Source organism: Drosophila subpulchrella, chromosome 3L (assembly GCF_014743375.2).
Source record: "Drosophila subpulchrella strain 33 F10 #4 breed RU33 chromosome 3L, RU_Dsub_v1.1 Primary Assembly, whole genome shotgun sequence".
NCBI classification, from domain to species: Eukaryota; Metazoa; Arthropoda; class Insecta; order Diptera; family Drosophilidae; genus Drosophila; species Drosophila subpulchrella.
Window position 1 is genome coordinate 3,243,353 of NC_050612.1, and position 23,594 is coordinate 3,266,946.

Genomic DNA, 23,594 nt, shown 5'->3' on the forward strand with positions numbered 1-23,594 from the left:
GTAATTTGAAATAAAACTAAATATTGATGAAAAAACCGCCCAGCTGAAGATGTTTGCAATGCGTTTCAAAAAGTCCGCGCAGAGTCGACTGCGTCTATCGCTACTAGATTGCCAGTCACCACGGTTGCCTATCGAAATTGGCCAGCACTGTTTAAGGGGGGGAAGTCGACGTTGAACAACACTACGCAACCAATTGTCGGAAAAAATTGTCACTTAATTCTGTAAATTAGAAAATAAATAAAAGAACCGCAGCATGTCGGCCAAGCAAAATTCGAAGAAGTTCAAATGGGCGCTGGACTTCAACGTGAGGTAGTAGTGGCTGCCCAGCAATTTAATACACCTTGTCACCCCATACGCTTTCCCCCTGCAGCAAAAACGCTGATATTCCCTCGCCACTGGGCTACAATCCTTCTGCCCTGGTGAACCAGAGCGAGGTGGTGCGCGACCAGCGCCTGGTCATCAAGAAGTCCTGGGACCTCGCCCTGGGACCCCTGAAGAACGTGAGTACTAACCCAGCTGGAAGACCGAGAAATAACCTTTGGGTTCCCACAGATACCCATGAACCTGTTCATCATGTACATGTCGGGCAACTCTATCTCCATTTTCCCCATCATGATGGTCGGCATGATGCTGATCCGACCCATCAAGGCCATATTCACAACACAGGTGACTTCGAAGATGGCCGAGGGCGCCCAGGGAACTGGGCAGCGCATCGTGTACTTCCTGGGCAACCTGGCCAACGTGGCCCTGGCCCTCTACAAGTGCCACAGCATGGGGCTGCTGCCCACTCACGCCTCTGACTGGCTTGCTTTCGTCCAGCCACAGACGCGACTGGAGTACTACGGCGGAGGAGTGTCCTTTGTCTAGTTTTACATGTAGCTTTGCTTTATTTGATCATAGATAAATTTGTTTAAACTCAAAATGGGGACTTAATGCGCCAGTCAGTCGTCCAGTATCTTCTTGGCCTCCTTTTTGATGTCATCCACTAGTTTCTCGCCGGGCGACCTGTGAAAGGTGTTTATGCGAATTGGTTTTAGTTGAAATACAATAGATGGCAGTGTTTATTAGGGCCCCCATTAAACTTAATTGTTCTGACAAATTCGCATAGTTTGCAAAAATAGCAATGACCGAACATAATCATTATATTAAATATTCTATTTGTAATGGCCACCACGATTTTTTGTATTTCTTTTCACAGTTTGGCTGAGTTTTAGACTTCTTTTCAATGGCTAATTTGTAAATGGAGTTATTTTTCTTTACTTAAACTTGCCAAGGCTATTATCTATTAAAATTAAAACTCACAAATTTGAAAAAAGTGGATGATCAATCATGACCCGGGAAATTCATGTATGTCTGCGTTTCAAATTCCAAGTTTACAAGCCATAAAAACTGTCCATTAGAAACCTCAATCAGTTTAGCAAAAAATTTAATTGACTGAGTTTCAGACATCGATAAACTTTTATACAATTTAAGTTACAAAGGCTCGCTCAGAGATTTATTTGAATTTAGTGACGGCTGCGTTTCCCATATACAAAACTACCAAGCCTTTTACTTGTTCTTGCTTTGGTCCACTAGTTCCTTCACTTTTTCGTTGAGACGCTGGATCAACTTTTGGGGATCATCTACGCGGGGGACCTAAAAGAAGCGGAAGGATTAGAAGCATTAACGGATCTGGACTAATATGCTTACCTCATAGTTCTGCGAGACGTAGATGCCCGTGTAAACCCCGGCGCCAAATGTCAACTGAAAGCAAGGAGAAGACTGATGTTAGAATGCTGCTGGAATAGGATCTTTCAATATAAAGGTTCGAGATGTGGATGTGGAGACTCCCACTCGAGGATGTAAACTTCGCTGACCGTAGAGAAGCCCAGCACTCTTTTGAAGGTCCAAAAGCGTTTCTTTGGGCAGCACGGCAGAGGTTCTTGTATTTCCGGGGGGGAACAGGTATTCGCAGAGCGGCTCTGTCCGCTAGTTTTGAGTCTCAAAACCCGCGCCCCAAGTCCCAACAGTTTCATTTTGGCTTCAAATAATCCCAGTGTAAACAATTAATTTTGGGAGGTTCGCTTTGCTTTTCGAAGAGTCTGGATCTGAGGACTCCAGCTGTGTGAGGTTGGGTCGACATAATTTTCAAGGAGTACCTGATTGTGGGTTTGGTTTGTACTAGAGTGTATGCGGCCTTATATAACCTTGAATTTCATGTCATATATATCAAACAGTTTGTTTGGCGAGTTCATCTGGCCAACCACCGCACACTGGGCAAAAGCACCGAAGAAAGCTTAGTGAAAATCCAAAAACTCAGTCCTTTTTGGACTGAACAGACTATTATTATGGTTAATCTTGATATTTATATATTTGCACTAGATCGTAGGATTTAGGTTTGTAATATCAAATAAGTGTTTTCTTCATAAATGACATTTTGGGAATTTAATTGGAAACATATATGATAACCAATAATGGTGGAAAATTTTCGAGACTTATGGTAACGGGGTTAGCTATCTTGGTCTTTTGTCTGTCACTGCTCATTAAGTAAACATTTTTAGGTACCTTGTAGGTTAGAAATCCTAATCTTGGTTGTGACGCTCAAAAGATTTATGCACAAAAATTCCAAACTATAATTGGGCACAAACATTTTTACAGTAGGATAAATGTTTTCATTTTCCTCCGAAAAAAACACTTTTGGCCCACAGTGCAGCGGCGCGTCATCGCTGCAAAAAGCAGACCAACACCATATGCAAAAGTCCAGATTCTTTTGGGGGCTGACATTACTTTACAGGTGCGGAGGAGCAGAAGATGGATCGCCGAGAAAGAGAAAACTTACCAAAAACTTGAGCATTGTCGAGTAACTGAAGGAGCCCTTGTCCGCAACCGCCAGTGTGAGAGTTAGCAAAAGTGAGAATAAAGTGCAAAAGAAACGTCAAAACGGCGCGAGAGAGCGCGCTGTGAGTGGGAGCGGGGTGGAGAGCGAGAGGTCTGACAGCAGCTGACTGGCCCGCTGCGATTTTCTCTGCTGTGATTATCTAATCGGGGCTGCTCTGATAAGACTCCTGCAGCTAACTACCTTCGAACACTGAACTGTATCTGCACTTTGGTATCTCACAGTTGCTTTTGCTCGTTCACCGACTGCGACTGCTACTGCGGCGGTGGCGTACGGCGAAAACGAAACGGACTCGTTGGCGGAGCAAGGGAAAGCGACACGCTAAGAGGCCAAAAATAAAACCTGTTCGTGGTTGCCACTGTCTTCTCTAAACATTTATTTACACGTTTACCTTTCCCTAATGTTTTGTCTTTTGATTCCGCCGCCAAAGCCTTGGACGCTTTCCAGCACTGCCAGCATGTGTTGGTCAAATACAGTCATGCGTCCGAAACTGCACTTTTCCGACTGACAAATATTTATAGCAAAACAGTTGCGTTAATATATCGAGGGCACTGAAAAGAGAGTTGCAAACTAGGAATACCCCACCGCACCTTTTTTGGTCGCGCTCGGTTTGTGTTAGGGAAGTCTGACTGTAACTGAAATAAAACAGCTTATATGGACGAAATGCGGTTTATGGTACTTCTAAAGCTATGTGTGTTAACGAATCAATTGCACTTTCCACTGGAAATCGGACTCCCTTCGATCAGGCCAAGACCGCCGGCCGGGTTTTCAGGTAGACGAAAAGTACCAGAAAGACCGCCAGAACGCCCATCGCCGGCAGAACCACGGTGCGGATTTTGGCCTGGCTCTCCAGGTTGTCCAGCTTGCGCTCCTTCTTCTGCTTTCGCGTCTCCTTGACCTTTCCCTTCAGCTGGCGCATCTCGATCTCCTGCAGGTGTTGTTAGGGATTCCCTTCGCCTGGTGACGTGTTAAGGCCCGATAAGTGCGTGTGCGTGGACCAACAAACGGGGGCGATGCTCAACAAGTTGTTTTTGGGCCAAAGAAGAAGAAGGTTCGGCGTGGCTGGTTTCCAGCAGGCAGCATTTTACAGGCGGCAATTGGAGCAGTGTTGAACAGTGCTCGACGGGTGGTGCTGCCACTTTAAAATGCGGGGCGCGCGTTTTAAAACGTGTTTTCGAAGTTCTTTGATCAGGATCCATAATGAATAAGCGGGTTAGTAATTATAATGATTATACGCGTTACTACGTAATTTAATGTTTGAGATTGTTTCGCCATTTACTAAAAAGCTATGAGCAATCAAAGTTTTCCCTGCTATGTGGAAACAGCCGCTTCGGTGCCCACATTTTAAAAGCTAAAGTATTAAAACGTTGCATGTAGATTCTAGTAGAGCCTAGCAAGCCCACGTTTGATTCAGCCGAGTGCCACGCCCAATTTAACATCCACCAACCACCCAAAAAAGTGGACCTCTTAATTTGGATGCTAGAAATAAATTGGTAACCGAAATTTGTTTGTTTCGTGAATATCTATCAAATCTAACTCAAAATACAATAAATTTCGAACAGATTGTAATTAATTTGATTTGATTTTTTCATGTTGTAGAATAACTTATAACTGCAAAATACAACAAAGGTGAACAAAGGTGAACGTAAGCGCTTTCAACCCTATGAAGTATATGTATATGTTCTTGATCAGGATCAAGATCCGCATGAGAACTCGGGAGAAATAAACAATAGAAAATCCTTAATTGAGGAAATCTGGAAATCAGTATGCATCCCATCTGGCCCCTGCCAGAATTCGTTATCGGGTTTCGACGCGCGCCTTCCTTACAAGCGCTTGCACGAACCTAACCCATATTCCCCTTTAATTAGCCGCCCGTTAAGCCCTTTAACTGCGCCCCGTGGGCCGCAGACACCGGATACGCCAGCAACTGTTGCACCTTCACCTTTAAATGCGATTTCGAAAATGTTTGAGCAGTTCGCAGTGCCCTCGGGGTCGGGTCTCCGCCGCTGCCGACTAGCCAGTCACTGCTTGGGCTTCTGCGGCGATTGCCCCGTGGACATTCTGGCTGCTGGACACTTGATGAAGCAATAATAGTGCAGAACGATGGTCGGGACCGTGGCCAATCAGCCGGGACGCAGACGCACTGCCAAGTTTGTGCATCGGTAATGAAGCCTCGCAGCCTCGCGCATTTCGGCATCTAATTTCGCCCATTACCATAAACGGCAACCCGATCAGTTTGGACACGGATTATTGGCAACTATTTAGTCGGGCCCCAAAAGGCCCAGAGCCGCCAGCCCGGCCGAGTCCTCCCGTCAGGTTGGCCTCGATGCGCACGCGGCTGTCCGAAAGTCATGTTCTCGGCAGCCCAATCTGAGTTTCCTGGTTCTGGCTAGCGCTACACGACCATCGGCCTGTTTGTTAGCCGACTGGCCAACTATGTGTGCTGTCGTTGATTGGCCAGGCCGCCGTCCGTCCGCGGGCCGGCAGTCCGTCTCTTAGTTAAACTCCTTGTTTTGATTGCCAAGTCGTAAAATGATGGATTACCGAGTTGGGATTTATTTCTTGTTACGGTCATAATAGATTATCTTTGCTCACTCATTGTCAGAGCTGCTGCGCTTCCACCAACTGCCCTCCCAAATCTCCTGACTGCTCGTTAGGTCCGAAAGGCGGACTCTGCCTACCGTTTGGGAAGAAGCTCTCGAGCCGGGAGTCGTTGTCGTCGGAAGATTTGGCATCTTGATGGAGCATGCCTAATCACATGGCCTACGATCGCAAGATGCGAATGAGCAGGCCGCAATTAAAAACGGACCCGGTAACAGTTTACATTATTGCAAAGTAATCGCATCAAATAAATTAGCTTTAACTTCCATTGAAAGCCCACATCCAATAACTGTAAAAACACTAAAATGTGTTTTTATTCTAAGCGTACTTTAAAAATTATTTAATAAGTTGAACCCTATAAGTCCTAAATATGCCATAAATGCTAAATGTAAGCAACTAAAGTTTATTTCTATTATTGGTTACGCGTAATGCTGAGGCGTTCACATTTTAAATGATTTGTTGGTTTTGCAATATTTCTTCAATTTCTATCAAAAAAGGTGGACTGGTATAAACGGTAATATCAGTACCAGTATATAAAAAAGACACGCACCAAGGCAGGCTTTTGAATTTATATTTTATTTTAAAGGGTTATTGTGTTTATCAATATTTATTTATTTAAATAATCAACGTATGTGGGGCGAACGCATCTATTTCATGATATATGCCTCGTTTGTGTCAAAATTAAGTGTACCCGTTAGTAAAATGGAAGCATTTCCGACCCTATAATGTACATATATGTATTTGGATCATGTCCGTCTATCTCTGTCCGTATGAACGTTGATAAATTTAAAGCCTGTTTCCGATGTGAATGCATTTGTTAGTTGCATTTGTATAACTTTTTAAAGAAAGGAAGCTATAGAAGCTAGAAAGATAGGATTCTTGAGGTTCTTGCGCAGCGAAAGTTTATCTCAGCAAGGTGCCACGCCCATAAAGCTTAGGCCTGTCTAGCGCCCTCATTTTTAACCATTAATATTTAAAAAAAATGTAAATTGTTTTTAGTTTTGAACATAAACCCTCATGTGGATGTCAAAAATCGTTAAAATCGGTCTATTCAATGCATGCATATCTCCATCTCCCTCACACGCTCTTTAGCTGAGTTACGGGTACATAATAGTCGAGGCCGTCGACTGTAGCGTTCTTTCTATTACAAAGAAGGTCAATGTTGGAAAAACTCCCCTATTTACTATATATAAACTGCGATTACAGGCGAACGTATTCATTCGAGCCGTAAACTTCAAATAATTTTCATTTCAGCATCAAAACTCTGGGCGCCATTGACATAACAAACTCTAACGTCCACAAATCGCAATAGTTTGTGGCGCCCACATTGTAGAAGATTTTTTCAGTGTAAATTGAACTTTATTTTAATTGTCAATATATGTGCGCTATCTAAATGCCAAAAACGGATTAAATCGGACCATTAGTTAATAAGTTAAATTGGTTAACTGAGTATCGGGTATATGATGATCGAGGCATGCTAACAGTTTAAAAATATCAGAAAATATCAGGTTCCTTGGGATTATTTAACATTTAGACTTGTAGAGTTGTAATCGTAGTGTAGAGACTCTTCGACTTTCGTAATTTTTGTACAATTTTAGCTATATTTTGGTTTTTTTTAATAAGATTTGGATATTAATTAGTTGGAAGAGCCAAAGGTTAAGAATCTAAGCAGAGTAACTGGGATGTACTTGAGATGCAGGTGCAAATCTAGCCAAAGTAGGCGGGGTAGTACGGGGGCGGGGCTGCAAAGGCGGCCGCCTGCTGCGGAGGAGCAATGAATCTGGCAAAGGCTGTTGGCCGTACAAATCCCACGGCTCCAGCCGGATAGTAGGCGATAGTGGGAGTCACTGGTACCGCCGGCACTGGAGCGGCCGGAATTGGGCGTGGCACGGCAGCCGGCCTGGGGTGTGCCACATCCACCTCCTCGGCGGCGTCGTCGAGATCCTCCTGGGCCTCGCTGTTGGCCACCAGGCGAGCGGGTTTCGGCTGGGCCGCTGGCAAGCCAAACCCTCTTGCTGGCTTGAACCCGGCAGCCGGGTAAGAGGCCGCCCTTTGCTGCTGGAGGCGCAGACGCTGCCTGGCCACGCCCACATCCGCCCCCACCACACTGAGCAGAAAAAGACCTGCGAGTAGGCAGGCAACCGTCGAGCTGAGTGCCATCGCGATGACTGTGTGGCGCTGGGCGGCGGGCACGGCATTTATACGATCTGCTTAGGATTCGGACGGTGTGCCCCCAAAACATATTTGACATTGACCCCAAAAACAAAGCAGAAGCCGAAGCTCGAATCAATCACCTGATGCACCTGCCGGGCAGTGCAATAGTCGCCCATCAATATGCAGCCAATGTTCTAATGTTGGTCCGTTTGCGCCCGCCATTTGATTTGGTCATTTTCCAGTGGTCAGTGGTCAGTGGCCAGCTGATTATGCAGATCGCCGAGGTATCAGTCTAGTCACGTCCGCGCCCGACACCGTAAATTAAGCCATCTGCGCCAGCGTGGGGCACTCGGGAGTGTGGGGGATTGGGGCATTTAACAAAATGGCCTGCCCACCGATCGACCCCTGGAAAATTGTTTTAGATCGCGCGGCCGCGAGGCACTGGGGCATTTGCGCGGCCCGACGCTCGCCGCTAGCTAATCAATACAAAGCGTTTTCATGTGGCCCCATGCCGGGAGGACGAGGACACTCCCCCGGACCACGTCGCATAAATTCGCCATAAGTTAGGCGCTCCACGGCGAACGGCGATGAGAAATGCCCCATAAATCCCCGCGAAATGGCCGCCACTGGCTGCCCGAGTTGTCTAGCCCAATATTTACAGCAATTTCAATAAAAATGCAGCAGCTAATTGATGTAATTAATTTATTAAATTACATTTGCCACTTTTTTGCCGCCGCTCGCCAGCCTGCCTGCCGGTTTTCTCCACTTCCATCTGCATCCCATCCCCGTTCCTGCTGCACTCGATGGGAGGCATCCACAAACGGACAGAAGTCGGTAGTTGGCAGTCAGTTTATGGGCCAGAGAAACTGCGTTTGGGCCGAGGAGGAGAGAGATGTGTCGTCATTAGCATGTGCTGGATCTGCGGATGGAAATCGACTGGCAACGGGGCAACTGTACTTCGGTTCGATTAGCTTTCAGCCATTGTTAATTGGCGGGGCTTGCAACCCATCTGCAGCCCGAAATTGCTTTTCCAGAGCATTGTTCGTGCGTCATTCCGGCCAGAATGGCTGAGTAATTGTGGCGAATTCTAGTCCAGCTCGCATGCGCCCAAGTCCCAGCTATCCGGGTTCAGTTGGGGCTGCTCGGGCCTGTGTCTCTTCCGAGAACTCCACGGAGTCCATCCATTCGAAAACTGGGCGTCATATTTCAGGCCGCTGCGGTGTCCACGCATGCGTCGTTGCCCCAGCTTCAGCTGCAGCTTCAGATTCAGATTCTGCCAAGCCATCCTCATCTGGGTCCTTACCCCCTTTCCCGTCCCCATTCCGATTTGTGTGGATGCTGTAGCTCTGAATTGATGCGCCCGGTGCACTCACAATTAATATTTGGCTGGCCAAAGAGACGGCTGCCGGTGGCTGGAAGCCGGGCAGAGATTTCTCTAATGCCCGCCCGGTTTGCAGGCGCTATCACTTGATTTATTTTCTCTTTTAGTGACTTTTATTTTATGATTTATGCAGAGCCACCAGTTGGGGCGTAGTATTATGCCCCGCACTGTACTGCTCTGAGCTGGAGGTGATCATCCCATCGGTGGCTGCCTGCACTTGTGCTGCTCGTCACGTTCCTGGCCGACGACGATCTGCTGACTCAGGATCCCCATACCACATGCCTCATACCCATTTGCCCATCCCCCCGAACGGACAGTGGCCAAGTGGCAGAAATAGACAAAGGCGGCGTTAACGACAATTGCGCACTAATTATCGCCTCATGCGATGGGTTGGGGACTGGTATGGGGTCTCTGAAAGGCATTCCTGGCGGGCGTGAATTGAATTCCCTGCATCATGGCCACGACGATGCTGATGGTGATGAATGGTCTGCTCGAGGATTGCCACCTGTCCGGTGTTCGACGGCCACTGGTAACTACTTCATTTGGAGGCGACTAGCTCCGCACTGGAGCGGGCCGGGTCGCGGCTTGATTTATGGCGCTGGAAATTAAAGTTGCACACACTTCTGCGTGAGTTGCAGGAATGTGGCCCGCTCATTAGCCGGACAATGCGTAGGTATTTGGGTTAGGTCCAGGGAGTTATTGTCGGTCATGGTTACTAACGGCCCTGGCCAACGCGGAAGCGCTGGGTCTAGGATAATTGCACTGACATGCTGGCCTGTCCAGACCCATCCTCGTCCTCGAATATCATCCAGCCACCATTCGAAATCGCTGACAAATAAGTCCGTGGAGCTCGGGGGAAGATCTGGCTTGGCAGTGCTCAAAACCTGCTTATATGGCCTGGTGTGAGGTGTCAGCTATCGTCACTGACAACTGTCAGGGAGGAAGACCCCACAAGTCTTGGCTCTGGTCCCGATCCCGATCACCAACAGAGGACTCAACTTCTGAAACAAGCTTGGAACACGCAGATTTTCAATTAGCTCACATGCAACGAGTGGTTGGAACTCGAAGGCACATGCGATAATTCAAAAATTGCTTTGGTACTGTTCGAGCTCCATGAGCGAATAGATCCATGCAAATCAGCTGCCATTTCGATTTGCCAGCTACTGTGACTTTTCTGGGGAGTTCCTCTGAGAGTGGGCCAGCCGTAATTAGCCACTTGCCAGGAGTTCAATGGCGATGCCTTGGCCACGTGCCCTCCGCCGGCGGCGTGTTAACTCAAGTGTGCCACCGTTCCTTATGGCTTGTCACTTGAGACCCAGGGAAGGATTCGGGGCGCCATTGTCACCGCCTGGCTTGCGCCAACTCATTTCCATTTGGCTGTTGCGGTTGTTGGGGAGGGTCGGGTTCTGCTTGGTGTCGATTGCCGTTGTTTCTTCCAACCCCTGCTGTCAATCTAAATCAAGAAAAACACCTCTTGACGAGTTAAAAAACTAGTGACGATCGCACCTTCAACTTTTCTGACGAAACGAAAGCTTAATTGGATTGCATATAAGTAGAGAAGCAGCGTTAAAAAAATTACACAATATTTTGAATGCGTGAAATCAAATTCATGTATTTATTTATTCTCAGCTGATAGAGATGCCAGACGGGCACAAACAATTAAATGTTTTAGACTTATGACTTCATTTCATAAACGGCAGACGTTAAAATAAATTACGTAAACTAATTTCTATTGCCGCTTAGTAAAAAAAAGAACCTGTTAAGGGCAAGGCGTAAACAAGTCTGTATTTGTAGGTGTGTTTTTTACAAACGGAAAACATGATTTGATTCCAAATCAAATTTTTCATTTTCCATTTTTTAAGCATAAAGAAAATGTAAAGGAACTGTAATTCTAAAAACGGCGCTAAAATCTTTCCTATCACTTTTATAAAGAGTTTCCTAAAACTCGCGCAATGATAAACAAACATTTTCATTAACACAAAATTAGGTTATGTTATGGGGTTAATCTATGTCCGGTCCGTTTTTTAATGGTCTTTTTGAACATTTATTGTGAAGGGCCATTTAAACTTAAAGCTTTGCACTTTTTTTATATTATTATACACAAAGTAAATTTATAATCTATTTTAAGATATAAAAATAAAAACTTTTTGTTGCACAGCTCTTACTCGCGGTTTCCTGCACTTTTAAAATGTCTTAAAAACTCACCGGTTTATTAGCAGGGATTTATTTTATCCCTCTTTTATTCGCTATCAGAAACTTTCAGTTAACCACATCAGATATAAGCTTAGATAGTTTTTTAGATTGCAGACGATTACTCGCCAGCCAATTGTCAAATAGGTTTAAAAATTGGCTTTCAAACGCTCCTCCCAATTATCTACCATCGCTGAAGCAAAATTTTGAAAAACCCCTGCTTTGTCCTTTAACTTGAGAGAAAAGGCTAAGATCAAAAAAACTTTTCCTTCTAAATTCTGGTTTCAATTTAATTGCTTTAAAAAGACTTCTCTAACTTTCCACCAAAAAATTTCTCCTCCTTGTTGGTTTCACCGGAATGGATTGGCAAGTTCATGACACCACGTGGGCAACACAGAAACATTGGCGACAACCCGCCACAACATCGGGTTTTGGCTCATGTTGTTGCTGCGGCAACTGGCAACAGGTTGCTGCTGCAGCCGATATCAAATTTCAAGTTCGCTCAGCCAATTGGCGTTCGAAGGAATGCTAAGTTAAATGGGAAGAAGTCCATACCGTCTGTTAAATTGCTATCCATGTTTTGGCAATTGTATGAGGCTGGGCCCATCCTATATGAAAAGGTGGTAAAAGAAATTATACCAAAACTGAAATTTTTTTTAAATTGATTACCTTCTTCAAAAGAAATTAAGGGAAGAGGAATACATCACTGTGGACGGCAGATCACGAAGTAACGAAGCGCACCAGGCAACTTCTATATAAAGCCGTAGAATGGAACTCTGCAGTGATGTTCCGATCATAACGAGTGATACACCAATCGAAAGGTATCGCAAAAACTAAAAGGATCTAACACCTTTTGCATAATTTAAAAAAATCAATTGGATTGGGAAAAATTGGAGCTGTTGGGGCTGGTGGTAATTAATCGCCCAGGTTATTAGCCCAGTTTTATTTTTACTGAGAATACGCGTCGAGTGACACCTCATTTGCTAAAATCCGATTCTCCGTTCAAAAGCTATTTCAAAAACAAGAAAGGAAGTTAACTTCGGCAAGACGGAGCTTGTATACCCTTGAAGTTATAATTATTAAATTTAATTCGAAATTCTTAAAAATAAAAAAAACAATATACCCAATAGTATAAGATAATATGTCAAAAAACACCGAAGCTTTAGTTTGTTTCATATTATTTTCCCACCAATTTTCCGATCGTTCCTATGGCAGCTATATGATATAGTCGTCCGATTTTGATAAAATTAAATTCGAAACTCAGAACTAATTAAAAAATGTTATTTCCAAGCGTAGGAGGTTATATGTTAAAAAACACCAAAGATATAATTTGAACAAATTTATTTTTGCTAATATTCCTAGGAGCTTTAAGTTATACTTGTCCGATCCGGCTGGTTCCGACTTATTGTAAAACCTGCAAAAGAAATAAGACTTTTGGTAAAGTTTCAGCCCGATATCTTTAAAACTGAGAGACTAGTTTGCGTAGAAACGGACGGACAAACGGACAGGCGGTCATGGCAAGATCGACTCGTCTAGTGATGCTAATCAAGAATGTATATACTTTATGGGGTCGGAAACGTCTCCTTCACTGCGTTGCAAACTTCTGACTGAAATCAAGGGTATAAAAAGGGTTGGGATCGCGAAGAAGTAACTTTTGAGACACTTCTGGGCGATAGAAAGATGACAGAGCTTATTTTACAGAAACAAGATTAGTGGAAACAAGAAAGGAAGTTAGCTTCGGCAAGCCGAACTTTATGGGCTCGGAAACGTCTCCATCACTGCGTTTCTTTCTGACTGAAATCAAAATACCCTCTGCAAGGGTATAACAAGATTTTGGGGAACTTTCCAAAATGAAAGTTTGTCCCTTTCTTTGTAGATTTGTATGGATCCCTCTTTTGTTTTAGGGTCTTGTTAGCCTTATAAGTGTGTTAAGAAGCTCAAGATAGAAACCTTTTGTTTTATGAAAAAAAAATCCGCTAGTTTGGCGGGAAATCCAAAAAATAGCTAGACCTTAGGCTTATAGTTTCTAAACAACTAATGCTACAGATACGTGCTATATGTCGCTGAAAAGCTAACTTAAACTGCTATTCACGCTGTCTTTGTTTAAATTTTTTAAATACAATAGATTTAGACTTATTTTTTTTACCATTTTTGTCTATTTTCTTAAAATTGGTTCGAACTATTTCCTTTTAAATTTCAAACTATATTGCCCTTGAGATACCTCAACTGTTGATATATAACACTTTTTGACATAAAAACTACCGCTTGGAAGCGATAAAAAGTGCAAACCGTTTCAGTTCAGTATGAAAAACATTTCATGCTTACATTAATGGCCGAGAACTATGTAACATTAAATTGATGAACAAAATTCTTATTAGATACTTTTTAAGTAAGACGAAAATATTTACAAGTATGTCATCAAAAATTAAAATTAAATTTTAATAAATTAAGTTCTAAAACTAAGTTCAAAACTAGTTCATACGAGTATAGGCATTTTATAAATGATGATTAAAACAAAAGCTTCTGATATCAAACAAAAACACCTCTTATGGAGGGGTCGTAACGATCGCACCATCAACAACCAAAAGTTCTGATATTATATATCTATACATTATATTATTTTGTGACAAAAAATGATTGTACATCCGACTAAATAAATACACTTTTGAAAATGTCTTCATTCGGCACGCTACAATAGAATATACCTTTGTATGCAAGGATGTTAAATATTTTGATAGAGCAGCAGAATGAAAGTGTATTTTCTTTGTATGTTAAAGGACCGATCGTCACGACCCCTTACCTTGTTAGGAGGTGTTTTTGTTTGATCACTGTGGACGGCAGTACACGTTGTGGCGAAGTGCACCAAAAAGTGTGCGAAGACAACTACTATATATAGCCGCAGAATTGAAAATCTGCCATGATGGTCTGATCGTAAGAATTGATACCCGAAGTTTTAATTCTCTAGGGAGAAAAAGCGGTGAAATTGTAAAAGTGAAAATTTAGAAAAAAAATGCGCCGGATTTTAACCTAATTTTATTCCTACTGAGAATACGTGTCGAATGACACCTCATTTGTTGAAATCCGATCTCCCGTTCAAAAGTTGTACCAAAAACAAGACTTTCTTCTTCTTCCCAAAATGAAAATGTTTGTCCCTTTGTTTATGGGTTTGTATGAATTTCTTTTTTATTTCAGTCTTGGTCTTGAGAGCCTTATGGCTGTAATAAGCAGCTCAAGATAAAAAACTTTTGTTACACCACTTTTGCAAAAACCCGCTAGTTTAGCGGAAAATAAAAAAAGCTAGATTTGAAGGGCTCTTAGTTTCTAAACAACTAATGCTACATAGTTGTGTAACATGTCTCTGGGAAGGTATTTTAATTTGCCAAATACTCTACCTATACTAAAATTGTCTGAATATAACAGATTTAGAGTTATAGCAAAAAGTTTTATTTTAAAACCACTTTTTGACTATTTTCTCGAAATTGGTTCAAACGGATTCCTCATCTTTTGATCCGTAACAGTTTTTGACATAAAAACAAGGAAGAACGAACCCGTTACTCAGCTAAAGGGACCAAAAGGAAATGGAGATATGCAAGCAGCAAAGCGAGATTTTTTATCTAGCATGAAAATTGTGTTAGAGTGGGCGTGGCATAGTTGCGTAACAAACTTGCGCTGCGTACAAGGCTACGGAATCTAAATCTGAGATCCCAATTCTCTATCTTTGATAGTTTCCGAGATATTCACGTTCATATATACGATTTTTTGAAGTTTGTGGGCGGTTTATGGGCGTTAAAGTGGGCGTGGCACTCTGCTGAAACAATCTTGCGCTGCGTAAGAAGCTCAGGAATCTGCACGCCAAATCTCAATAGACTAGCTCTCAAAGTTTCCAAGATCTCAGCGTTCATCCGGGCGGACAGACAGACGGACATGGCTGGATCGACTCGGCTAGTGATCCTGATCAAGAATATATATACTTTATGGGGTCGGAAACGCTTCCTGTTACATACTTTCGGACGAATCTAGTATACCCTTTTATTCTACGAGTAACGGGTATAATTACGGTTTGGAAGATATTGATCAACAAAAAGTGCCACCCCTTCCAGTTCATTATAAAAAGCATTTCATTGCTACTTGAATGCCCAAAACTATGCAACAGTAATTTCATGAGGACAAATTCTAATTAGATATTTAAAAAAAATTTTTAAATTAAAACGGAAGCATTTTGAGGTTTGTCATCGACTAAAACTTTTTGTAATAAATAAATATATAAATTATTAAGAAGCACGAACAATTTGATGTAATGGTGTTGCCATAACTCATATAGAAGTATTTAAAGCAAGAAGGAAACTATCTTCAACAAGACGAAGTTTCTATACCCTTGCAGGTCGTTCCCGAGGGAGCATTGCAGGCTAAGAGCTTTCAAACTTTTAACTAATTACAGAAATATTAAGATAACGTCCCATTTCAATTTACTACCGTATATGTTTGCCAAAAATAAAATATAACGCTCTTTGTATATTTTTGACATTAATTATCCGATCGTTCCTCTGGTAGCTATATGATATAGTCGTCCGATTTTTAAAAAATTTTTTTTAGGAATTCTGAAATTTTCAAATAATAATATTCCTAAGAGTAGAATTTAATATAAGAGCTATAGGATAAAGTAGTCCGATTTTTCTTTTAAACTTATTCCAAATTCTGAAATATTAAAAAATGGATATTTCCAAGAGTAGAAGTTAATATGTCGTAAAACACCAACGTTATATTTTTATACCAATTATTCGTAGAGTAAAAGGGTAGACTAGATTCGTCGGAAAGTATGTAACAGCCAGAAGGTAGCGTTTCCGACCCTATAAAGTATATATATTCTTGATCAGGGGCACTAGCCGAGTCGATCTGTCCGTATGAACGCTGAGATCTCGGAAACTATAAGAGCTAGGCTATTGGGATTTGGCATGCAGATTCCTGCAGGGTGCCACGTCCACTCAAACGCCCACAAACCGCCCAAAACTGTGGCTAATACACTTTAGATGCTAGAATACAATTTTTAACTGAAATGTATTGTTCTCATCAATACCTATCGATTGACCCAAAAAAAAGGGTGCGCCACTTTAACGCCCATAAAGCTTAAATCTATCTACCGCCCACATAAGCATATATTGACATCACGGGTTGGTGGCGCATTTTAATCTCGCTTTGCTGCTTGCATATCTCCATTTCCCTTTGGTCCCTTTAGCTGAGTAACGGGTATCTGATAGTCGAGGTACTTCTTGTTTTTACCCAAAAACACTGAATCTCGAAAATCTTTTATACGGAGTATGTTGTTGTAAATTCCGTTCGATGCGTAACATATTGAAAGTGAATAGTTTAAAAAGAGTGATAATACTTTTTACTCTTACAGCAATTTTTTCTAAGCCAATCCATTTATCCATTCCGTTCGATCGGTGTATCAATCGTTTTAATCGCACTATCTTAGCAGATAATACACATACTTGGGCTTTTGGCTGTGTAATTGAGATTCTTTTTTATCGGGGTGTCACTGACGGCAGACAAACACGAAAAGCTAGAAAACAATGCGTTCGCTTGTCCAGAGCACTTATCTTTGAAAAAGCAACATCCCTGACCTTTCTTGAGAAAAAGATGGGACACTTTGAGCAGCAACGCAAAAAAATTCTTCGCAAACTTAATAAAATAAAATAAAAACAAGAATGATCGCTATAGTCGAGTGCCTCGACTATCATATTTACCTTATTAACTAATGGCCCGACTTATTCAACTTTTGGCACGTCAATGGATATTATCTATAGATCGTATAACAAATTTTCGTCAAAATAGTTGGTATCAGAACTTTTGTATGTAAAAGGTGCGATCGTCACTAGTTAACTTTTTACCCAATGGTCCGATGTAATTAACTTTTGTCACTTCAATAGACATTAAAAAACAAAACAAAAATTTAGAATGATTAAAAGTTTTCCAAAAGGTGGGCGATACAAAATTTTGCGATTTGTGAGATTGGGCGTGGCAAACATTTTTTTGTCAATCAATAGGTGTTGACGATACCAGGAAATTTCACTTATAATTTGTTTTCTGGCATCAAAACTGTGGGCGCGACAGTGGTCGTTAGTGTGGGCCAGGCACCTTGCTGAAATACACGTGCACCGCACAAGAATCTCTAGAATCTTCCTGCTTTCCTCTACCTCTTAAAGTCTCCGAGATCTTTGCGTTCATAGGGACAGGCGGATATGGATAGTTCGACTAGGACACACATAATATACTTGTATGTAGGCTCGGAAACGCTTCCTTTCACCTGTTACATACTTTCCGACGAATGCAAAATACCCTTTTACTATATGAGTATCGGGTGTAACAAGAAGCAAGAACGGTGTTTTTATGGGAGAAGTATTGCTAGTTTTGGGCGCGTACTTGAACCACAGATATGGCATGGTCTGCCAACAAAGACTGCTGCATGCCACATACGAGCTGCCAAGAGAAACGCGTAGCGAGCCATCACATGGGAGGGTAGGAGGTTGGCGGCAAGTGGCACTTATCATGCATGCGCCAGTAGAAACAGCAGCGCAGCAAACGCGGAGAATTTAATGGACTGTAATTACGATTTGCAGTTGCACTGGGAGCTGGTGATTCTTGTCTGCTGTACTCTATAGAAAATTAAGACCTAAATTTGCCTGTGCAAAATTTACGACGTGTTTACGATGCCTCAAATTATTGGTTGCGCTAATGCGTTACAGAAACGCGAAGTTAATTTCCGCTTTCTGCGCTCCCGGACTGGTTATCAGATCTCAGCCACGGCCACGCCCCTTCTTACTGGTACGGATATGAAAAAAGGGCAGGAGACCATGTGTCAACTGTCAGACCAAAATATTTTAGGTCTGGAATCTCAGCAAGAGCTTAGTTCAAATTTTCAGTGATTGGTTTCAACATATCCAAGCGTAGTTAATTTGTAAATTTTCGGTGAAATGGATTTGGAACGTGAATTGCCCACCGACGATGCCTCTATGGAGCTTGAGGGGGTCGAACCGTGGACTGATCTCACTTCGTCTGACAGTCTGCTCACTCTGAAGCGGAGTTGGAGCCAGGAGACAATGAGACCACCCTCGGATGAAGAGGTTGTTCCATTCGAACTCAGCTCGGACGACATCCACCTTGGTCTGCTGGTAGAGGTTAGTACGGTCACTTGCGATTTGTAATAACGATTGGTAATAACGAATCCAGCCCCGCAGAAGGGTTTGATCGAGTACGACTCCCTGAACCAGCCTCTTTACGAGGACGAGGCGGGGGACTATCCCAAGCTTTTGTCCCGGACTGCGGATCGCGGGGAAATCGCTGAAATAGTCAAGGAAATGCGGAACGAATTCATGGTCAAGATGACCTCCAAGGCCAAGAGCTTTAAGGAAATTCTAATTAAGGTAGGATTGAGTACTTGTGTGTACTTGAATGATTTCTTCTTGTTGTACTCTCAGAAAGGAATGATGGAGCCGATGGAAGGCAGCAACGTTCATCATGATCATAAGTCCGATGTTAAGGATAAAGCTAGGACTGATAATGATTCTAAGGTTTCTGAACTAGAAAACAATGCAGACAAGGCTCTTAAGACAACCCTGAAACAAGAGGTCAATCGGGATGTTGAGATCACCCAGCTTATCAACGAGATCGATCAATTCACCTCCGGCATGGAGACAGATCCCGACAGCGCGGACTGGCCTCACTTCCGGGCCAACCTGCTGAAAATACATAAGCACTATGTCAGCGTTGGTGAGCCGGAAACAAAGGAGCCACCGTGCGCAGTCCATATCCGATCTCCACCACAAGCAGTCGACATCAGCGAGCCCTTGAAAGACCTCCGCAATCGGGCCAAGAGCCTCGGAAAAAACATTCGAGGCCTCGAGTGCAAGATGCTCACCCTGGACCACTCCTTTGATGTCTTCTGCGATAAGTTCAATCGCAGCTTGATCACCAAGGAGCGAGTGGAGCGGGACATGGTAGTGCTTGCGATGATGCGCGATGGGATAGGTCGCCGGCTTGGCCAAATGGAAGCGGAATTCCGCAGGGCCAAGGAGCATTTGTACAATCGGGCCAGAACTCCAGAAGTCAGAGCCAACTCGATTCTTCCTCCGCCGATTACCCAGTTAGTTGAACATGGGTGTGACTAGAGCGGATCGCAGTGACCTTTCCAGCCGTCCAAATCGGGTTAAAAAAGCTTAGAGAATGTGCCTTTCTTTTATTTTTGAATACATCTTCCGATCAAAAGTAGAAAACCATATATTTGTTTACCTAAGCCTGATCTGTAATACTTTTTAAAAGATTTTTGTAAACTAAAAATTAAGTAAAGGTTAATGGTATCTTGCTTTGTCTACCCCTGCTTTGCAATAAGTTGATTAAGTAGGGTTCCAAATTTTAACCGGTGAGCGTTTCGGATGCTCCATAACCAAATCTTTATACCCTTGAAGAGGGTATTATTATTTCAGTCAGAAGTTTGCATAAAGTATATATATTCTTGATCAGCATCACTAGACGAGTCGATCTTGCCATGTCCGTCTGTCCGTCCGTTTCAACGCAAACTAGTCTGTCAGTTCTAAGACTATCGGGCTGAAACTTTCCCAAAAGTCTTATTTCTTTTGCAGGTACTATACAAGTCGGAGCCAGCCGGATCGGACGACTATATCTTATAGTTCCCATAGTAATAATCGGGTAAAAAATTTAAAAAATTATATCTTTGGTGTTTTTTATATTTTTAAGAATTTTGAATTAAATTTAATAATTATAACTGCAAGGGTATACAAACTGCGGCTTGCTGAAGTACATCAACTCTGGTACTTGCCGTTACCTGTTACTCCAAGAACGCCGTGATCTCGTTAACTAAAAAAGATAAAAGGTTGGGAATAGGCATACAGATTCTAGGGGTTCCTGCGCAGCGCAAGTTTAATATGCCGATGTGCCACGCCCACTCCAACGCCCATAATGTTCCCACATCTTAAAAGATTTTGTAAGTCAATAAGATTTTGTTTTGTGAAAAGTTATGAGCAACTACTATGTGTATCTTCAAGTTTGGCCAACGCAATTGCAATAAATAGTCTTGTATGCACATGTGACTTCTTTATGGTGGTCTATGATCTGCCATCTTTTCCTACTATCCCAATCATCAGGCTTCTGTGAAATGTTTTTGATATTAAGTCGACCATGACAAACCAGTTACAAATATTTGTCCGTCCGGAGCTCCAAAATTTCTGAATTTTTGAAAGGTTCCGCCTCGCAGGATGCTTTTTCCGCCAGCTTGCCTTCCGTGAAACCTTGTTAGAGCCTTTATGGGCTTACCGCCAAGTCATCGCCCTCGCCGTGCCATCGTTCGTAATGTGTCACCGGCAAAGTCACAACTTCGTGCGGGACATCTTGGTTCCGGAGGGTGCTCCATCACTTACGCCGAAGTTCTACATCCTGCCGGAGGTGAACAGGCAGCAAATCGAGGATGTACAGCGAGGAGTTTGCCAATACCGACGGCATTTTAAGGCAGCTGAGACAGGCTGTTCCCCTGTCGGCGCGGAGCGAGTCCATCACCTGGCTGACGCCGTGCAACTGTCTGCCCATCTGGAGCCGGCGGCTGACCCGCAACGCAGAGGGCAGACGGCGGCACTCCGGCGATACTCAGTGCCGGAACTTCGAGGTGGAGATGGCGGACAGGCTGTGGTCGCTGTGGGGCGGTCTGCATCCGAGGGCTCCCTGGTTCGACGCGAAGGTGCGAGGTCGCCAGACGCTGGCGTGCTGCGTGGTGGCCTGCTGTGTGGCCAGCACATTCCGCCGCCTTGGCGAGTGGAGCGGGAAGCTGCTCGACGCGATCGTGGTTGACGGGGACCGCTACTACCGCGCCAGCGTGGAACAGAGCGAGCGCTGGGACCAACAGCTGGGGGTGGACGATTTGGGCAGCGAGTGCGCGTTTCAGGACCTGCGATTCCTGGTGCAAACGGAGCTGGTGGCCTTCGGACTTGTGTACAGCGCACCAGCCAGCGCCGCCATGAGTCTGCTGGAGAGCCTCAACTACTTCTTCACGCGATACCAGTGGGGAATCCTTGAGTGCCAGGAGCGGCACTTCGCCTTCGGGCACAGCCCCAGCCGCGATGGAGGCTACTTCCTCTTCGACTGCTCTGCGTGGGGCAAGCCTGTTTTCCCGGACGACATGGGCGCCGCGTACGTGCTGGTGGCCAAGCAGCTGCAGATGCTGCTCTACTGTGCTGTGGTCACGCTCAATGTGCGACGCCGAAATGTCGAGTTCCGGCTTTACAACGTGGACATGGCCCGCAAGCCCAGCGACCCCCGGAAACACTACCACGATCCCACAGACGAAACCTTATCTACATAGGCTTCGTATTATCTACGAGCTTTGCTGTACGACGGACAAATAGATAGATGGATCTGAAACCAATACGGTACTAGTTAAGTTCATGCTTAAGGGATTATTATTTACGAAGTTTGCATCGCAGTGATATAGTCATGGCTACCCTGTAAAGTAAATATCAGGGACAGTAAAGATTATAGTTATACCCGCTACTCGTATGGTAAAGGGCTATATTGTATTCCGGGAAAAGTATGTATCAGGTAAAAGGAAGCGTCTCCGACCCTAGCCGAGTCGATCTAGGAATGTCCGTCTGTTATTTTTGTACATTTGTATTGGAGATCGTAAATAAGACTTATTTATAAAAATATATTTACATATATTCTTATACCCGTTACTCGTAAAGTAAATGGGTATACTAGATTCGTCGAAAAGTATGTAACAGGTAGAAGGAAGCGTTTCCGACCCCATAAAGTATATATATTCATAATCAGGATCAGTAGCCGAGTCGACCAAGTCATGTCCATCTGTCCGTCTTTCCATCTTTTTGTCCGTCCGTATGAACGCTGAGATCTCGGAAAATACACAAGCTAGAATGTTGGGACTTGGTATGTAGATTCCTAAGCTTCTTGCGCAGCGCAAGTTTGTTTGGCCACGCCCACTCTAACGCCCACAAACCGCCCAAAACGGTGTCTCCTACAGTTTTAATGCTAAAATAAAATTTTTAGCTGAAAGGTTTTGTTCCCATCAATACCTATCGAATGAGCTAAAATAAGTTTGCCACGCCCACTTTAACGCCCACAAACTTTAAAAAATCGTAAGTATGAACGCAGATAACTCGGAAAATATCAAGGACAGAGAATTGGGATTTCATATAGTATATGGTATATAGTATATCGTATTCGGGGAAAGCATTTTTTACCCACTTAAACCTAACATTAAGGAGTGTGAATAAGATTTAATTTTTGTTTAATGCCGTTTGCTCGTAGAGTAAAAGGGTATTCCCTATACCCAATATATATATATATGTGTATTGCATATATTTAAGGCACCAGCCAACTAAACAAAAATATGTCTCCGCGAATTACAGCACCCTTTTGTGGATGTGACTGATGTGAAATTATAGGAAACGGTCAGAAATAATATTGAAATGTGATAAGACATTGGGCTCTCTAAAGTGTACTGCTTTTTATGGCAACATATAGTGCAATTGTAATCTGTGCCTGGCGTAAAGTTACGAGCATAAAGTGGATATCCTGCACTCGAGACATTTTCACGCCCCACTGTGTGGCCAAGCAACCAACTGACTCAGAAAACCAGTTCCGTTTCAAAACCAAAACAAAAGATTTTGTTGTTCTCTTTTGCCAGTCGCGAGAAGATAAAAATAAAAAAGAAATAATAAATAAAAGTAAAACCTGTCCACTACGCAAATATGCAAAACACAGCACGGAAACTGTGAATCAGGCTGAGAAGTACGAGAACGAAATAAACACAAACAAGCCAGCAAAGCAAGAAGCGCCCGAACGGCGAGGCGGAATAAAACAAAACTGCATTCCGAAAACTCAGTCAAATGCAAAAAAGCCAGAGCAATGCAAAAAAGCAGCTCGCAGCACGAGACAACTCAAAACTTCTAAAAAGGGCAGCGAAACGCAGTGGCAGAGTGGCAAATCGACCAAAAAGAAATCCGGTTTCGTTTTCAACCAGATCGAGGACCCGGGAACGTCCCTTTGTTGTGAGTGCCCCTCCTGTGTTCGCTGCCTCGTTTTTGTTTCCAGCCGCTTTCGACTGCGAGTAAATGCAGGCGGAGGGGTGGGGTGGCGTGGCGTTGGCAGTGGGTGTGGAGCTGAGCGAATCGAAACCCCACTGCCAGGATGGATTGCCCGGGAGACGAACTTGAAATTTAGATTTCGAGAGCAGCCACCAGCGATGCAGGCGTCGCAGTCGCGGTCGCCGTCGCAGTCGCCGTCGCAGTCGCAGCACTCAACGCGTGCCGGCAGCGGAGAGCTCTCTGCAGCTTCAGGTAGGCGCCCTGCTCGGGTGTTGGGCTGGTAAGA

At 43.7% G+C, this 23,594-nt stretch overlaps 6 protein-coding genes across 9 annotated transcripts; 3 read left to right on the forward strand and 3 right to left on the reverse strand.

Moving 5' to 3' along the window:
* The first annotated feature begins 151 nt into the window (after window positions 1–151).
* Window positions 152–1,176, forward strand: LOC119552848 (ER membrane protein complex subunit 4). The gene is made up of 3 exons (XM_037862718.1): window positions 152–309; window positions 371–500; window positions 553–1,176. Exons 1-3 carry the CDS (start codon window positions 254–256, stop codon window positions 865–867), a joined length of 501 nt encoding a protein of 166 aa, XP_037718646.1. The 5' UTR covers window positions 152–253; the 3' UTR covers window positions 868–1,176.
* Window positions 859–3,243, reverse strand: LOC119552849. Of its 3 annotated transcripts, none has more exons than XM_037862721.1 (4): window positions 2,819–3,243; window positions 1,690–1,743; window positions 1,553–1,635; window positions 859–1,005 (listed from the first exon to the last, which is right to left on the reverse strand). In XM_037862721.1, exons 1-4 carry the CDS (start codon window positions 2,831–2,833, stop codon window positions 942–944), a joined length of 216 nt encoding a protein of 71 aa, XP_037718649.1. In that variant the 5' UTR covers window positions 2,834–3,243; the 3' UTR covers window positions 859–941. The 3 variants fall into 3 exon arrangements, with proteins under 3 accessions (XP_037718649.1, XP_037718647.1, XP_037718648.1); XM_037862719.1 differs by lacking the exon at window positions 2,819–3,243 and adding an exon at window positions 1,857–2,111 and having other exon boundaries at window positions 865–1,005; XM_037862720.1 differs by lacking the exons at window positions 859–1,005; window positions 2,819–3,243 and adding an exon at window positions 1,857–2,108 and having other exon boundaries at window positions 1,410–1,635.
* Window positions 3,244–3,525: 282 nt separating this feature from the next.
* Window positions 3,526–3,935, reverse strand: LOC119552850 (single-pass membrane and coiled-coil domain-containing protein 4 homolog). Its single transcript, XM_037862724.1, has one exon. It carries the CDS (start codon window positions 3,792–3,794, stop codon window positions 3,618–3,620), a length of 177 nt encoding a protein of 58 aa, XP_037718652.1. The 5' UTR covers window positions 3,795–3,935; the 3' UTR covers window positions 3,526–3,617.
* A 3,119-nt stretch (window positions 3,936–7,054) lies between these two features.
* Window positions 7,055–7,636, reverse strand: LOC119554479. The gene has a single exon (XM_037865394.1). The coding sequence runs from the start codon at window positions 7,634–7,636 to the stop codon at window positions 7,184–7,186; it is 453 nt and encodes a 150-aa protein (XP_037721322.1). The 3' UTR covers window positions 7,055–7,183.
* Window positions 7,637–18,074: 10,438 nt separating this feature from the next.
* Window positions 18,075–19,507, forward strand: LOC119553904. Of its 2 annotated transcripts, none has more exons than XM_037864575.1 (3): window positions 18,075–18,376; window positions 18,437–18,622; window positions 18,677–19,504. In XM_037864575.1, the coding sequence occupies exons 1-3, from the start codon at window positions 18,173–18,175 to the stop codon at window positions 19,364–19,366; spliced, it is 1,080 nt and encodes a 359-aa protein (XP_037720503.1). In that variant the 5' UTR covers window positions 18,075–18,172; the 3' UTR covers window positions 19,367–19,504. The 2 variants fall into 2 exon arrangements, with proteins under 2 accessions (XP_037720503.1, XP_037720504.1); XM_037864576.1 differs by having other exon boundaries at window positions 18,254–18,376; window positions 18,429–18,622; window positions 18,677–19,507.
* Window positions 19,508–20,391: 884 nt separating this feature from the next.
* Window positions 20,392–21,755, forward strand: LOC119553870. Its single transcript, XM_037864523.1, has one exon. The coding sequence runs from the start codon at window positions 20,680–20,682 to the stop codon at window positions 21,565–21,567; it is 888 nt and encodes a 295-aa protein (XP_037720451.1). The 5' UTR covers window positions 20,392–20,679; the 3' UTR covers window positions 21,568–21,755.
* The last annotated feature ends 1,839 nt before the right edge of the window (window positions 21,756–23,594 follow it).